General features: G+C 42.9%; 1 protein-coding gene across 1 annotated transcript in view; it reads left to right on the forward strand.

The window, feature by feature from the left end:
* Nucleotides 1-16,542, forward strand: part of LOC109901752 (DNA repair protein XRCC1-like) — a 30,094-nt gene extending 13,552 nt beyond the window's left edge. Inside the window, exons 7-17 of the mRNA XM_031786629.1 lie at nt 152-258; nt 1,043-1,211; nt 1,389-1,644; nt 2,179-2,295; nt 7,562-7,646; nt 7,810-7,918; nt 11,255-11,294; nt 12,593-12,729; nt 13,014-13,104; nt 13,349-13,424; nt 15,444-16,542. Coding sequence (XP_031642489.1) covers nt 152-258; nt 1,043-1,211; nt 1,389-1,644; nt 2,179-2,295; nt 7,562-7,646; nt 7,810-7,918; nt 11,255-11,294; nt 12,593-12,729; nt 13,014-13,104; nt 13,349-13,424; nt 15,444-15,551 — 1,295 coding nt within the window. The 3' untranslated portion in view covers nt 15,552-16,542. The remainder of the gene's footprint in view (nt 1-151; nt 259-1,042; nt 1,212-1,388; nt 1,645-2,178; nt 2,296-7,561; nt 7,647-7,809; nt 7,919-11,254; nt 11,295-12,592; nt 12,730-13,013; nt 13,105-13,348; nt 13,425-15,443) is intronic.
* Nucleotides 16,543-17,224: the final 682 nt, after the last annotated feature.

The raw sequence follows: 17,224 nt of genomic DNA on the forward strand, positions 1-17,224 counted from the left end.
GCTAATTTCAGATTGCATGTTTATTAGTGCGCATTGATGTGATGTGATTGAGTGAGCGAAAAGCACCATAGGGTCTGCTGGTGGGTTGAGAAATGTGAAACAATATTTACCAACTTCTCTCTCTGTCTCGTCACCTCTTCTCCCCCCACAGTTTCACCACAGACTGAGAAGCTCAGCTATGCAGCTGCCGCCCTGCAGTCTGGATCAGGGTCTGGCCACTCCTCAGCCCCACCGTCCTCCAACTCTCCCCCACCACAGGTAAGGACCAAGGCTTGGTCTGCATCCCAAATGGCTCCGTAATCCCTATATAGTGCACTACTTTTGATCAGAGCCCATAGTGATGCATCATTGGCTTCTCAAAGACCAGAACTGATGGTGAATCATTCATTAAGTCCTTCCATGCTAGTGCGGACTGACCTGAATCTCCAGGCTATGATACTAGTAATGTCCCAAATGGCACCTTATTCTATTCCTATATAGTGCACTAGTTTTGCCAAGCACCTTATGGGCCTTGGTCAAAAGTAGTGCACAATATAGGGAATAGGGTGCCATTTGAGAGGCAGACACCATATTGATTTCTTTAAAAAGAGGTACAAGGTGATTGTTTTTTAGCCCTGCAGCTGTGTTCGGTAGACTGCGCCCTCGTAGCTAATGTAGTATAGATTTAATGTAAACATTGTAAATCATCGATAGTGAAAAGAGATGACAGTATGGAGGCATATGTTTGCTTGTGGTACATTTTTCCAGAGGCTCAGAGATGGAACATTCTTTCAAGTGAGAGGTGATATTACTCACTTACACATTCATTTACATAAGTGTAAACATAATTAGGACCTGCGATTTGTTTGCTTGTTTGTTTTCTCTGCTAATTTCTGTCAGTTATCCCACTTATAGAAATTATAAGCAGTTTTCATTCTAAATTTCTTGTTTTCTTAATTGAAAAGTGAGTGTTCTCAACTGCTTTGCTCTTTGAGTACGTATTTCTCTCATGGTTTTACCGTAAGGACAAATGGCTTTATCCATCCTCTCTCCTTTTTCCTAGGCAGCAGTGAAGAGGAAGTTTGAGTTCACTAAAGAGCGCCAGACTGCCCTCGCTTCGCCCCCCTCAAAGAAACCCAGCCCTATGGGCTCTCCTGAACGGGGCACTACCACCCCCAAACCCAAGGCCAAACCCAGCACAGCCAGTACTCCCAGCCCCATCGCTGCCAAAGGTAAAGACACCCTGCAAATCAGTCAGCTATCCAGCCAGCCACTCACTGACTCACTCCACACATTTTTCACCTATGCTTGTGTGAATAAAGTAAGTTTAATAAATCGATGCAAATACCCTGATAGTTATATATTCTTATTTTCCCCTCTCCTCATCTCTGTCATTCTTTTCACCCCAGTCTCCCCTGCCCAGAAAACCCCAGACACCAAGAAGAAGGAGAGCCTGTCCAAACCACAAGCCAAGCCCAGAGCCAAACCCTCCAAAGCCCAGTCCAGCTCCTCCGAGGCCACCGTTCCCCTCAACAAGATCATGGAGGGGGTGGTGTTTGTGCTGAGTGGCTTCCAGAACCCCTTTCGGGGGGACCTGAGGGACAAGGCCCTGGCCATGGGGGCCAAGTACCGCTCTGACTGGAACCCTGACGCCACACACCTCATGTGAGTGGAGGAGATGGAGATACTGGGAGGTAGTAGTTTGGGAAGTACTCTTAAATTGGGTTCTCATTGTAATCTGAAATCTTATTGGTAATTTAAAGATGCATGAAAATGGTAATGGAGTGAGGTAAGAACAAATTGGAAACCGGTCAAAAAGAATTGTGTGGAGTACAACCAACAATGGGGCTAGTATTATAGTGGTAGTAATGTTTGTAGGAGTAATATTATCAAGTATATTCTCCATCTCATATACAACCAAGACTAGTGTAACTAGAGCAGTATCACGAAAACAGCATGCAAAGCAGACCATATCACCCTAATCACACTCTGCCATAGTAGCAGTGGGCTGTCCCTGGCTTCCTTCCTATGCCTGCATCCCATATGGCACCCTATTTATTGCACTATACAGGGAATAGTGTGCCATATTTTGGATGTAGCCATGGTCACGTTCGACCCTGGTCGAAAGTAGTGCACGATATAGAATGCCATCTGGGACACAGCCGTGCTAACCAAGGGTTTATCATCTGCTTTATCCAGCTGTGCCTTCTCCAACACCCCCAAGTACAGCCAGGTGAAGTCAGCAGGGGGCGTCATCGTCCGGAAGGAGTGGGTGCTGGACTGTCACAAGAGGAAGCAGAAGATCTCCTTCAAACGGTAAGGGGAGGGAGGGGGAGGCTGTGGGAGGCAGAATGAGGGGCAGGCTGTGGGAGGCAGAACGAGGGGGAGGGAGGGGGAGACTGTGTGAGGCAGAACGGGGGGAGGGAGGGGGAGACTGTGGGTGGCAGAACGAGGGGGGGAGGGGGAGACTGTGGGTGGCAGAACGAGGGGGAGACTGTGGGTGGCAGAACGAGGGGGAGACTGTGGGTGGCAGAACGAGGGGGAGACTGTGGGTGGCAGAACGAGGGGGAGACTGTGGGTGGCAGAACGAGGGGGAGACTGGGTGGCAGAACGAGGGGGAGACTGTGGGTGGCAGAACGAGGGGGAGACTGTGGGTGGCAGAACGAGGGGGAGACTGTGGGTGGCAGAACGAGGGGGAGACGGTGGGTGGCAGAACGAGGGGGAGACTGGGGGTGGCAGAACGAGGGGGAGACTGTGGGTGGCAGAACGAGGGGGAGACTGAGGGAGGCAGAACGAGGGGGAGACTGAGGGAGGCAGAACGAGGGGGAGACTGAGGGAGGCAGAATGTGGGGGAGGGTGGCAGAGAGAGAGGGGAGGAAGTTAGACTGTGTTGTTAAGTCTGCTTCAAATAAATGGGTCCTTTGACTCATTGCCACCCATTCTCTATCAGAAAGCTTCTTTGAATTAAGTGAAGTTGGCAGTTAATGGTGTTTATAAGCACCTATTGCCAAGACTTTACTTGTACCCATGCAGCTCACTGAAGAATGTTATCTTGAAGAGCTGAGGCCTGCTGTGATGTATTCAGTCTAACTTCTACTAATGATTCTTGTCGCTACAAGCGGACTCAATGAAGATCTCTCTTCAATCAAAACTGTGCATTGAAGAATATGGCTGAATCTCGAGTTAGTCAAAGCAAGGCCTCAGATAATATGAAAAGGGTTTCTTATCGCACCTTTCTTCAAAGTGAAAATGTCTTTCACATAAGGTCTTCACTTCTCGCCTGTCGCCTGAGGTGAAATCACTGCTTCCACAGGTAGTTTCGAGACCTGGTTTCAAATACTATTTGTAGATCAATAAGACCTAATTTCAAATACATTTTGAACGATGTGTTTAGACAAAAAAATGTTTTTTTTTAAATACAAGTTGAATTTTGAAAAGTATTGACATGCATTTACAACTACTTATATTTAAAGTTGTTGTTTTGGGCTGTGTATTTCAAACTACTCAAATACACAGAAAGGTGTATTTTAAAATACTTATAAGCGAAACATGCAACAATTTAAATACTTTTACTGAGTTACAGTTCATATAAGGAAATCTGTAAATTAAAATAAATTCATTAGGCCCTAATCTATGGATTTCACGACTGGACAGGGGTGCAGCCATGAATGTGCCTGGGCGGACTCAGGCCCACCCACTTGTGAGCCAGGCCCAGCCAATCAGAATGAGTTTATCCCCAAAAAGTGCTTAATTACAGACATAAATACAACTCAGCACCCCCCTCAGACAATCTCGCAGGTGAAGATGCCATATGTGGACGTCCTGCGCTCGTGTAGTTGTCTGACAAAACTGGTGCACCTGTGTAATGATCATGCTGTTTAATCAGCTTCTTAATATACCACACCTGCCAGGTGGATGGATTACCTTGGCAAAGGAGAAATGCTCATTAACAGGGATGTAAACAAATTTGTGCACAACATTTGAGAGACAAGCTTTTTGTGGGTCTGAACATTTTTGGGGATCTTTTATTTCAGCTCATGAAACATGGGACCAACACTTTACATGTTGCGTTTATATTTTTGTTCAGTGAAAATATGCATGTATTTGAACGCAGGTCTGGTACTTTCTAGGCTAGGTCAGGTCTCAGTGATTGCTGCCTGCATCAGTCACCTCCTATGTTTTTCTACACATTTCCCTACTCCTGTACAATGCGCTCATTTTCTTTAGTCAGTATTGGCATCATGTCTGTGTAATTGGCCTTCAGAAACAAATGAATATCCGCTCATCTAATTTGAAAGCGGTGTGCGAAATGATAAAGTACTATTGTAAGGGGTGTTGCGGAAATAAGTCCAATTAACACTGCTGAGGTATTAACACGCTAATTGTGTGTGTTTTTCTCTGCGTTGGCGTCATAATTCTACATTGGGACGCACACACACCCGCTACCGCCGTTATTTGGCTGTGTTTACTGACCCCCTTCTGCTGTAGACTGCTCTCCATCTCCCTCAACCACTATCCTTTTTGTATAGAGAATCCCTCTCTCCTTCTCGTCTATCCTCACTCTCGTTCCTCATCCATCCATCCATCCAAGCCATCTCGTCTCTATTGTGCAGCTCTTGTTTGGAGTGCGGAGCTCTAATGATTTATTCCTTATTTAAAAGCTGCATCTGCTATGGGTAATTGAAGGGTCCACTTCCTTTGAAGAACACTAGTGCTCATACACACACACACACACAGAGAGAGACGTAGACACACATGCATACTCAAACGCAGAGAGACTGTCGTCGCACGCTCGTACACAAACACACAGGCCAACTCAAACCAGACGAACACTGCTATGCATCTAAATGTTTTGGGCCTTTTGTCCTTTAGAGAACACTTCAAAATGAAAGGAGGAACAGAGAAGAGGAGAGGAGGGGCGCACGCTTCCCTCAAGTGGCATCAAGATAAACCGGCAACACAATGGAATGAATGGGGAATAAATAAGTAAACTTTGCGTTAGTGTAGATTATTGAAGGTTCCGTCTATCTGTAACATCTGAAGTGCCTCGGAAACATTTTTAGATTCCCTTTTAGTTATCACAGACCTAGGTTTCGTCGCAAATTGCACTCTATTCCCTAAATAGTTTTTTTTCTCTTTACAATTATTACCTGAGACAACAAATCGTGATGAAGAACTGGTGTTGTGCAAATAACCATTTCCCTCCAATAAAGCCCTTGACCTTTTCATAATTGGAATTTTCATATGAAAGGACAAATTTAACTGATCCAATACAACTTTATTCCTCCCCTCAGATTGTGCATAATTCCCTGTCACCCCCCAGGAGGCCTTTTGGCAGGCCGTCATTGTAAATGAGAATTTGTTCTTAACTGACTTGCCTAGTTAAATAAATAAGAAAATATTGGAGCAATTCTGATCGTATTGACCATGAACGGTTCACAGTGCTGTCGTCATTGTTACGGCGCCAATAAAGGTGCATTTGAATGCAGTAGCCTAGGGAACACAGTGGCTACCTATTCAAAACCACAATGCTAGTCCTCTATTATTTTGCTACTTTTATTGTTTGATATTTAGACTGCCCTTGGCTCGTAACTTACCTGAATGAACAATCTGATATATTGTTCAATCTGATGTATTGTAGAAGTAATTCATTCTTTTTTGGCCCTGAAGTCGAGACTGATATTAATTTTCCCACACAATTCAGATGAAATACTTGGCCTTTCAGGGACCTCTGAGTGCAGAGGGAAACAAATCACTCTTGCGCACTGCTCTCCTAGAGGCAGGATACGTTTTCCTTTAGGACCTACCCTCTGGTAGAGCTTTGAGAATTCTATTCCTTAACTCAATTCAATACATTTCTTTAGGTAATTCGCCATACTGCATATGAAGTGAAGTGTCCTAAGAGGATTGAGAAGCTTAGAGAGTCTCGGACCCCGTCTCTGTAAGCTAAGCATATAGCCAGTCCTGTGTGTGTGTGTGTGCACCTGCTACACTACATTAGGAAACCCTCTACTTTTTCATTTTCCAATCTAAATCGTGCTGTAGGATATGAGGAATCGATGCACAGAATAGAGCGGTAACAGTGTGAGTAGTGTTGACCCTTGATAGCCGTATTTCATCTTAGCGGTAGTCTTGGTGACTTGAGGGGCTGGAGAGTGTGTGTGGAAAAGGTAATGCATCTTTGATTGAGAATGAAGTGGCATGTGTGTGAGAGGGTTAGCACTGTCGCTGTAGAGGCTGAAGCTTCGTTTCACCTGGGTGCCACAGCCAGACGCTTTTCCGCCGCACCTCTTTCTCCTCATCCAGACATATTGTTTTATTCTGTCATGTATTCGCTTCACGGACAGCCTAATCTAATGCAATTTAAGCCATTTAACTTTTTCATAGTGCACGTAGCCGTTCAGTCGTGCCTGAGTGGACCAGGTTAAGGACTTTCCTCAGGGGCACTGCCACCAGGCTCGCCCGTCATAGGACCCTCTCAGTCCCTCTCTGTGGGGTGGCTCGGAGGGCACGGACACACCGGCCCCTTGATAGGTGTCTCAAAACCCATTTACTGTTGTGAATGGCCTGGTTCCATTCCAACAAGGGCATTTGTCTTGTCAGTAAAGGACTTTGATACTGCAGTAGACAGTATGTCACATTCTATTAATGGTACGGAGGTAGATGTAGGCCCAGTAAAATAACGTAACGTTCACACACTTACTTAGTTCGACCGCCTTTGAATTCCTCACGGAACATAGCTCATCGAATTCAAGGTAGTGCATAAATGTTTGTGTTTCCACCCTGTTTGCGTAGTAGCACTTCTAACGTTTGCAAAACGACATGTACAATTACATTTACAGTAGTGTGTCAAATGTATATTTTACATTAGAGCTGGAACGGTAAACCGAAAATGATCGACACCGACCATAGCGATCACTTATCGCAGGCATTTTGCTGATATCGTTCATAACGATAAGTATCCTATACTAGAGAAATGTGAAGTTTGAAATGTAATACGTTTTGTTAATATGTGTGATTGTTAATGGGACACGTGATGCTACAACCATCAAACTAGTAGTAGTAGTTTAAAGGGTAATACAAAAAACTGGTGCACATTACTGTTATAAACTTATCAATCTATTTATCGGTATCGCATCAGTTAATTAATTTTTGTCCATATCACCCAGTTAAATGTACATTCTGCAAATACATAATTGTAGGCGACAGAAGCACCCCCAAGTGTCAAACAAATCCACTTAACAGGAAGAGGGAAGTATGTGGATGCATTGACTGTGCTGTCCCTGTCCATGGTGCTGATTTATGGTACTGTGTGTGAGACGTGTGTGTGCACTCTGTTACTGTTCTGTGTCTGGCTAGCCTTTGTGTCCATCTGGAACTTTTTTGCGCCCAACATTGGAACCGTTGCGCAGAATTCCAGCCAGTGTGATCATCCCTTTGCTGCCCATCTAGTAGGAATCTTCTTGTTTATCCAGTCAGATGTTTTGCTTCTTTTCCCTTCACCCCTTTTTTTAGTTTTTTTTGTATTTCTTTATTTAATGCGATCTTTCTCTTCTTTCCCGCATTCCTCTCTTACTGCCAGGTACCTGATGCACGGAGCAGCGTCCAGCTCGGAGGGGAGCGACGTAGAGGAGGATGAAGAGAGTGAGGAGGAAAAAGAGAGAAGGGTAAGGGCTTCTTAAACCGTTCCACGACCTAGCAGTATGACATGACATGATGACCTAAGAAAGAAAAAAAACACAATTCTGCTTCAAGTAACTAATTGTTCTGATTTACATGATTGCATTTGTTTTATTCCCACCCCGGTACTGCCCTCTCCGTCGTTGGCAGACTCCACAAAAGAGGAGAGAAGAAGAAAGGCAACCCACTCCCAGAAAGACCCCCATCAAGAAAGAGGAGGAAGATCTGTATGGTGGCTCCACAGACGCAGATGAACCAGGTTTCCATTATACACACCTCCATTTGAGCTGGGACGATAAACCTAAAATGACTGATTTTGCTACACAGTGTTCCTGTAGATTGTTCTAAAATAATTTGGTCAACAGTAATACCCTATGTATTATCTTGATTCCTGTTATAAAAGTATCTGCCTGTCCTTGTTTCGCTGTCAGCTGCTGACTCTCACTCCCTCTCCCCACTGTGCGCACGGAGGAGCGAGAAATGAATTCTGAGAAGCACAAGCATATTGCTCAAAATGCTAATGCGGAAAAAATTGTTTTCAAAGGAATTACTGTTCTATACTACTGAACTACTGTTCTATACTGCAAAAATGTAAACACCATGCAACAATTTCATTGATCTTACTGAGTTACAGTTGGTATGAGGAAATCAGTCAATTTAAATAAATTCATTAGGTCCTAATCTATGGATTTCACATTACTTTTTTTAATATGCCTTAAAAAAATGGGCCTCATGATCTCGTCACGTTTTTTTTTAGCCTTCACATTGCCATCAATAAAATGCAATTGTGCTCGTTGTCCGTAGCTTATGCCTGCCCATGCCATAACTCCCCTGCCTCCATGGGGCACTCTGTTTACAACTTTGACATCCGCAAATAACTCGCCCACACGACGCCATACACGTGGTCTGCGGTTGTGATGCCGGTTGGACGTACTGCTAAATTCTCTAAAACGACGTTGGTGATGGCTTATATTAGAGAAATGAACATAAAATTATCTGGCAATAGCTCTGGTGGACATTCCTGCACTCAACATGCGAATTGCAAACTCCCTTATCGCAATATATTTTTTGGTCCATTTAGCCCAGCTCTATCTAGCACCTCCCCAAATGTTTTTTTTACTGTAATTTATCACTTATTTATCGTTAGAGAAAAAATGTGTAAATATATCACGATGGATCTTTGTCCAGCTCTAACATATACAAACTGCCTAGGTTCAAGACAGACAGAATCACTGATCAAAATGCATCTCAACGCATCACCCCCAACCACTGTCTCTTGGTTTTCCCTGGGGTTGAATGTATGAATGAATTAGTTAATGCGTGAATGAATTAACCAGTTGCGACGAGCAAACCCGGGAGCGTAATCATAGCCTCAATGCCATTAGCATAACGCAACGTACATAAATTCCCCTAGAAACTTTTCCTATTCATGAAAATCGCAAATGAAATAAATATATTCAAACACAAGCTTAGCCTTTTGTTAACAACACTGTCATCTGAGATTTTCAAAATATGCATTACAGCCAACGCTAGACAAGCATTTGTGTAAGTTTATCATGGCATAATGCTATGCTAGGCTCTGCTGGCAGCAGGCAACATTTTCACGAAAATAAGAAAAGCAACCAAATTAAATCATTTACCTTTGAAGAACTTCGGATGCTTTCACTCAGGAGACTCCCAGTTAGATAGCAAATGTTCCTTTTTTCCAAAAAGATTATTTTTGTAGGCGAAAAAGCTCCCGTTCCTTCACCATGCTTGGCTGAGAAATCGACCGAAAAATGCTACAACTATAACACCAAACTTTTTTCAAAATTAGCTACATAATATCGACAAACACAGCAAACGTTGTTTAGGATCCATTCTCAAGGTGTTTTTAACAAATATATTCGTTAATATATCCGTCGAGGCAGTTGGCATCTTTTCGTGACAAGATATTTTGTTTAAAACGGGAACGCTTTTCATCCAAAAATTAAAATAGCGCCCTCTAAATCCAACTGGTTAATGCTTTAATTGTTCCGTAGGGAATTCTGATTGGCAACATATGGGACATTAAAATATTAGTTCATTAATTAGTTCATTCATTTGTTCGATAATTTATTCGCTCATTCTTTCATTCAAATGTTGTTGACAAACTTTTATTGGATTTCACTCCCTATGACTTCCCCGTTAAAGGTAGCTAATAGTAAATAAACACTACCACAGGAGATGGGCCTAACATTGAGGATCAACTGCTAGCTAGGGCAATATGTTGTGTAGTGCTGTTAGAGGCGCTAGCAAAGTAGTCTCAAGATGTCTTACTTAAGAGAGATTCCTGCTACACCTGAGACAGAGGTGAGAGGAAGGATGAACAGATTGGGAAGGAGGGGGAAGATTGGAAATGTGTGAACTCACTACATTAAGTTGCTCTCCATAAGAGCGTCTGCTAAATGACTCAAATGTAAATGTAAGTGGACAACCAGTATAGAGGAAATGGAGAGATGAGCTAAGAGTTATTTTGACTGATGGGCGGGATAGAGGATTCTGAGGGTGACATGTTTATCATCCTAAACATTGAGGCTGTAGTCAAACCAGTCAGGATCACTTCAGATATTCAGTGCTGCACTGCTTTTGAAATGAACAACAGAACAGATACTAATTTGTGTAGCGGACATTATTCTCTCCACTTATTTATGTGTAAATCATTGCTGCCAGTTTTCTCACAACAGACAACTACACACTTTTGATAGCAGCTGAGTCACATGTGTCAGAATGGAAGGACCCTGACATGGTGTTGGAAAGGATAGGAGAAAGGAACATACTCTCTGGCCATACTCGTTTCCAGAGACTCGTTTCATCACCTTTTCCTGACAGCCATTATTGCCGTAAATGTATTTCTATGGCCATGTAGTGAATGAAATCGCTCAATGGGCTTAATACATTTGCTCTAGTAGCTAGCCGAGGAAGAAAGAAAGACTAACCCCACAAAGACTGAAGAGGATGGACATGAAAGAGGGTGACATGGACAGAGGGAGAGAAGTTGGGAAAAGACTGCTTTAATGAATTGTGTGGAGGGATGGACGGATTGACAACGCCGCCAATTAAAAGGCCAGGAAGAGAGGGATGCGTGTCGAGAGGACAAGGAGAGTGAAAGAAGCACTTGCGTAGAGCAATCGCCGCCGAGAGACTTGTGCATGATTCTAATTTCTATGGTAATGCAAGGCTAGGAGTAAGTGGTCTCGGCGCATTAGTGCGCTGAGAACGTCTTTACTAACGCATCACATGCCTGGAAAGAGGGACCAAGAATGAATCGCGACTGGGTGGATCTCAATAGTCTAGAAGTAGCTTATTTTCCTTGTCTCCTTCATCTGCACTGGTTGGAAAATACATATGAACAGTATTAAGGGAACCTAGCCTTTAACTAGGGCCGAAGTACAAGGCCTTTTAATTTTGGAAGAGCAAAGCTTAGAGAGGTATGGGTGAAGCACTTACATAAGTCTATACTACGCTGTAAATACATAAGTTATGACCCGATGTAGATTAGTAAGATGGAATGCTTCTGATGTAGGTTATGTTCTTCTGATGTAATAATATGTTGTTATTCTCCTGTCTCCTACAGAAGATGAGTCTGGCATGGACACGGAGGACGAGCTAAAGAGGTAACTAACATCACCAATGAACACGAATGGGATAGTGTTCATATTTGACTGTAGCGGGGGTCGAAGCCATGTCCTACTGCAGGACTTCTGGGTTGACAGTGCCTCTGCCCTAGCCTGGTTTCAGATCTCTGTGCTGTCGGAGTTGCCCAATGACCATAGGAGTTGCCCAATGACCATAGGAGTTGCCCAATGACCATAGGAGTTGCCCAATGACCATAGGAGTTGCCCAATGACCATAGGAGTTGCCCAATGACCATAGGAGTTGCCCAATGACCATAGGAGTTGCCCAATGACCATAGGAGTTGCCCAATGACCATAGGAGTTGCCCAATGACCATAGGAGTTGCCCAATGACCATAGGAGTTGCCCAATGACCATAGGAGTTGCCCAATGACCATAGGAGTTGCCCAATGACCATAGGAGTTGCCCAATGACCATAGGAGTTGCCCAATGACCATAGGAGTTGCCCAATGACCATAGGAGTTGCCCAATGACCATAGGAGTTGCCCAATGACCATAGGAGTTGCCCAATGACCATAGGAGTTGCCCAATGACCATAGGAGTTGCCCAATGACCATAGGAGTTGCCCAATGACCATAGGAGTTGCCCAATGACCATAGGAGTTGCCCAATGACCATAGGAGTTGCCCAATGACCATAGGAGTTGCCCAATGACCATAGGAGTTGCCCAATGACCATAGGAGTTGCCCAATGACCATAGGAGTTGCCCAATGACCATAGGAGTTGCCCAATGACCATAGGAGTTGCCCAATGACCATAGGAGTTGCCCAATGACCATAGGAGTTGGCAAGACAGCACAAAGGTCTGGGTCCATGATACCTTGATCCTCTTGTTGCTCATCATGGTTATTATTACACATATTTGTTATTTTACTGGGGTTGCCAACTCGCCATATATAATTTTTCCATCTGTTCTCATTTTGATTCATTAGTTGTCGGATTGCGCTGTCGTCGTGAATGTAAATGAATTGCCGAGCTTGTTGGTGGAAAGGATTTTTGTTGTAGAGCATCAATACAAGTCTTAAACTCCACCATACTGAAATGGTCTTGCATCAAACATTCCCCTCGCTCTTGAGCTCTTTCAGTAATCTGAAGAGTGCGTGGGTGTTTGTTTTTGTATGTGGGCTGAAATGTCTGGTTCTGTCAGTTGTATTTGTTGTGCTGCATCACAACAGAATGAACAGGTGTGGTGTCTCTTCATTCAAGCACACCAGCAGAGCATCAATCAGTAGTTTCATAACCCCCATTTCATAAACAGTTTTTTTCTCTCTCGTCGGCAGGGTGGAGAGCGCGAGTCGGCAGAAGGAAGGAGAGAAGGAGAGAAAAGGAGTGAAGGAGGAGGACCCTTTTGGGGGGTCGACTGACGAGAACACTGACGCTGAGGCCGAGGAGGACAAGCCCATCCCTAAGTTACCAGGTCTGCCTCTGTCTGTCTGCCCTTGTCTGCCTCTCTCTGTGTGGTCTGTGCTGGCTGTGTGTGTCAGTTTGTTCTTGCTAATTGTTCATGTTATTCAACATCAATAAATAACTTTTCTGTAAGCCACGCTGGCTTTTCACGACACTCGCAAACGTTAAGTTGTCAAATTGCACACCATTTCTTCTCTTTTTTTCCCATCAGTGATGAACAATGAGGATTACTGTAATGCTCTTACAGGGAGTCTTGCACTCATGCTGATCTATCATTTTCTTACGACCCTTTAGATTTCCTAACTGGAAAACGATTCTTCCTCTATGGCAAGTTCCCCAACAATGACAGGCGCCTACTCCTGCGGTACATCATCGCCTTCAACGGGTAGGGAGAAGAAAGAGAGACTGACTCCAGAATGAGAGTAGGGCAGATTTTCCTGTAACAGTAGTACTTTACTAGTACTTTTAGAGGTAATACAAGTGATCAGCGGGTGAGGGCTTGTGTGTCATTGTACCTTTTATAAAACATTGTTTGGGATCTCCGGTGAGACGTGTAGCTTTCTCACTCTCTTCCTCTTCCCCTCCCCATATCTCTCGCTCTCCTTCTTTGTTCCTCTCCCTCTCTTCAGGGAGGTGGAGGACTACATGAGTGAAAAGGTCCAGTTTGTCGTCACCGGCGAGGGATGGCACGACTCCTTTGAAGACGTGAGTGTGACCTCCCTTTTGTTTCCTTCGAAAGACCTCTTGATTGATGTTAAACACACAAATATGAGAGTGCGATACACAAGCAGGCAGGCACACACTCGCACACCACGAACATGATTTGTGGAACACACACACTTATAAAGGTCTCATCTCTTTGTTAAAAGGTTGCAACTCCAGGGAGTTAGAATGCTAGTCATCTATGTAAAGTGCTCAATTCATAGTCTGCGCCCAAAAAAGAGACAGAGAAATGTATAATGATATTTTCCCCTTTTGAAAGGCTTGGAATGAAATAGAGGTGCCACTCTAGCTATCACATGATCATCTTAAGTGAAATAAGTAGTACATTTTTCCTAATGAGGCCAGACAAAATTGATTCACTGTTTTAACGTATTTTCCCCCCAGAAAAGTGAGGCGAGCGAGTGGGGTAAAAAAAGAAACATATAATAATAATCCTAATAATAATCATTAGGTGGATAAGGTATAACAGTACTTTACCACTCTGTCCTAGGCTATATGGACATTAACAATAGGCAAAATGTTCCATTTCAGACTGATTTTCAGATTATTATTAATACACAATATAACATTAACATTATTCACATCGGATGTAATAATAGATTGCATTATTCTGTCATTTTCAAAAATGATTGAAAACAAAGTAATGTATGAATGTATTATCAGTTCATTAATCTACTTAATTGTATATCCTACCAAATTCAGGAATGATTAACAATAAATAATTGTAATCAAATTGAAATGTTGATGCATAATGAGTGCATCTCTATAGCCCAGGCGTTAACAAAATATTCATACAAATACGATTAGACCCTCTCATAGGCTAGGCCTTGTAGAAAGAGGGTCTGCCAAATGAATGTGGCACTGGAAAAATAATACATCAATCCAGCCATAGAGTATAACCTTTCATCATCCTTTCATCATCATCCATATAACATGCAACAATTAGAAGCATCAATCTATATAGATGAAGTGTGACTCAATTCGAGCCTAGTAACTTTGCTCACCGCATCCTCCTTCGACTGCCTCGTCCGGCTGCCACGACAAGCATGTGCGTGCCACTGGCGATGTATTTGCTGGACACGCTAGCTGTTCTAGGCGGCGCGTCATCACTTCAAACGCATTCCTTCGTGGTGTTATCGTTTGGCCTACTACCAGTTAATTGGTTAAATGACATTGTTGTTTTGTCTATTAATCGCTTCTAATAGATCTGAAAATGATGCAATAACCATGAATGTAACCGTCTGTTTGTTTATAATGCGGGACGTCCCATGTTTAACCTGGACACACAAATAGTAGGAATTTGCGCTGGCTTCAGCCATGATGGCATGAGAGAGAAATGAAACGACTGCACTTCGCCTGCAGGTGCCAGCGTGTGTGTTCCACTGTCCAATCCAAGGCTCGAACATGATCTGAGCGTGTGATCTGAGTCTGTTTGGTCTCTTGGGCATCAACTTGGGAAAGCCCCAAGGCAGAGTGGACAGTGCATGATAAACAAAGAGCTGCGTATATTGGCCAAAAAACAGCACATCTGATTATTATTATGTTAGATTTTTTTCGGGGTGTGGAGAAAAGTGAGGCGTGGCATCCGTTAAACACTAATTCAACTTTGTTCGGCCTAAGTATTATTTATATTTTGAAATAATATCCCAAAAGGACGGATTCTAGGACATGGATTATGTTAAAAATACTTTTGATGTGCTGTTTACCTACCTCAGGGCCTTTTTTGTGCATCACTAATGTTTGATTTGATATTGGACATGCGTGGTTAGTTGCCTTTTGATGTAGGTCTGTTACACAGACATCTGTGTTCCACGCCAGCTCATTTGCAATGGAAAGTGCTTCTGCCAAGTCACGAGCTATTGAAATACAGTATATATGTTGTTGACCTATTTGGTGTACCATTTTAAATATTGGTTCAGTCTCTGTAGCCCTTTATTATTAAACAGATTCCCACCTCCTGACATATTTTCCTCTCGCTTTCTCTCTCCCTCTCTGCCACAGGCACTGATGGAGAATGGTAATTTAAGCTTTGTCAAACCCACATGGATTTTTGCCATCAACGATCGACAGAAGATGCTGCCATATCAGCCCTACACTGTTGTCCCTTGAGACTTGCATTTGCTAACGTGCTCACACACACAAACACACACACAACAGTATTGTACCTGTCCAAAGGGTAGGAGAGGTCTACATTGAAGCCATAGACACTAGCTCTTCTCAGATCCTCAGGTAAATGAAACCAAGCCTGTGCCATTTTGGTACAAATGCCTTAACTTTACCTGAGGCCATCCAGAGAGCTGGATAAAATGGTTTCCTTACCAGAGATGGCATATCTTCATAGACTTATCATTACCGGTGCACAAAAATAACTCTCCCATCTGCCTCTCTTTCAGGGCTTTTAAAACTATATTTCTCTGCTTCACCTCCACTACCTCAGGGTCTATGTGGAAACTTCAGTTATCACTCATGTCCTGAAAAGCCACTGGCTTTGATAGAAGAGGGTGTATTAGTGTTAGGAGCAACATAGAGAGTCCTAGGTGTAGCCGGAATGGCACCCTATTCTCTTAAAGAGCCCTATGTGCCCTGGTCAATAATAGTGTACTACATAGGGAATAGGGTGCCGTTTACTGACGTAAAGGTGTTTGTTCGTTTTTTAAGGTCACTGACACTCGATACCAACGACCACGAAATATGAATAGAAAATAAGGCCTTTGTCCTTGTTGCTAGGTAGGAATATGAAATGGACTTCAAGGATTGGTTGGTATTCCTCATCTTATTATTTATTAAATCCACTTTGGCGAAATACATGGGATTGTAGTGTAATTTGTAGCATGTAGTGCTGTACAATTACGTGTACTTTTGTTTTATTCATGTTGTATGCTGTTTGAACTGTACACAGAGACTATTGTGTGCAAAAGTGTGAGGATCCAATAAGTCCTGTTTTTGATTGGTTATTTCTGGAAGTATATGATGTGTGTTCATTATCCTTGTTTTTCCCGTCTAGATTCGACTTGTTTACTACAGTATCTTAGCTTTGCTTTCAGATATACCCCCCCAAAATAAATATTTGATAAATTAAAATAATGGATTTTTAAATGAATTGCACACCCTGCGTGTTTTTATTGATCAACTAGACGGATTTAAGCGGATTTGAATGGAACCCATCCTTCTTTCCTCTATTCATATTCTGTTTCCATCCCTCCATTCTCTATCATCCCCCCCTAATTCAGTTCTCCCCATGTTTCCCTCTCCAGTCAAGGGGATTAGAGTAATGGAAGAAGAGCAAGAGGGAGAAGAGAAATTATGATCAAATGTTTGAATTCTATGCCATGATTATTTTGAATAGAAATCATTTTAATTTTGGGTGGGGGTGGGGGTATGTCAGTGGTGTAAGATGAATGCATACAGTTTTAGACATTCATTACCTGACCTGACACAACATTGTTAATGTTGAAATGCAATTTATAATATTTTTCACAAGCCTTTTAGTAGTGTGTACTTGATTCCATTTGGAGCCCCAGATGGATTCATAGATGTTTCAAAAGCTTTTATTCATTTTATGGTCTCATATTCCTTTAACATATTTGGCATGTCCTTGAAATCGAGAGACCGGTAGATCTGAGAGTTTAGAATTGTGCAAAGTAAGGCCCTTTTCACTTCATAGTGTTGTCTATACTGTTTTTCTTTAGTCTAATAGCTCAATGGCTACATTCTGATGTACTTTATGAGTATCATACCGTAGTCAAGTATTCCTGTTAGTGAGCTGTGTGTATCAAAGTTCT

Source organism: Oncorhynchus kisutch, linkage group LG13, assembly GCF_002021735.2.
Source record: "Oncorhynchus kisutch isolate 150728-3 linkage group LG13, Okis_V2, whole genome shotgun sequence".
NCBI lineage: Eukaryota > Metazoa > Chordata > Actinopteri > Salmoniformes > Salmonidae > Oncorhynchus > Oncorhynchus kisutch.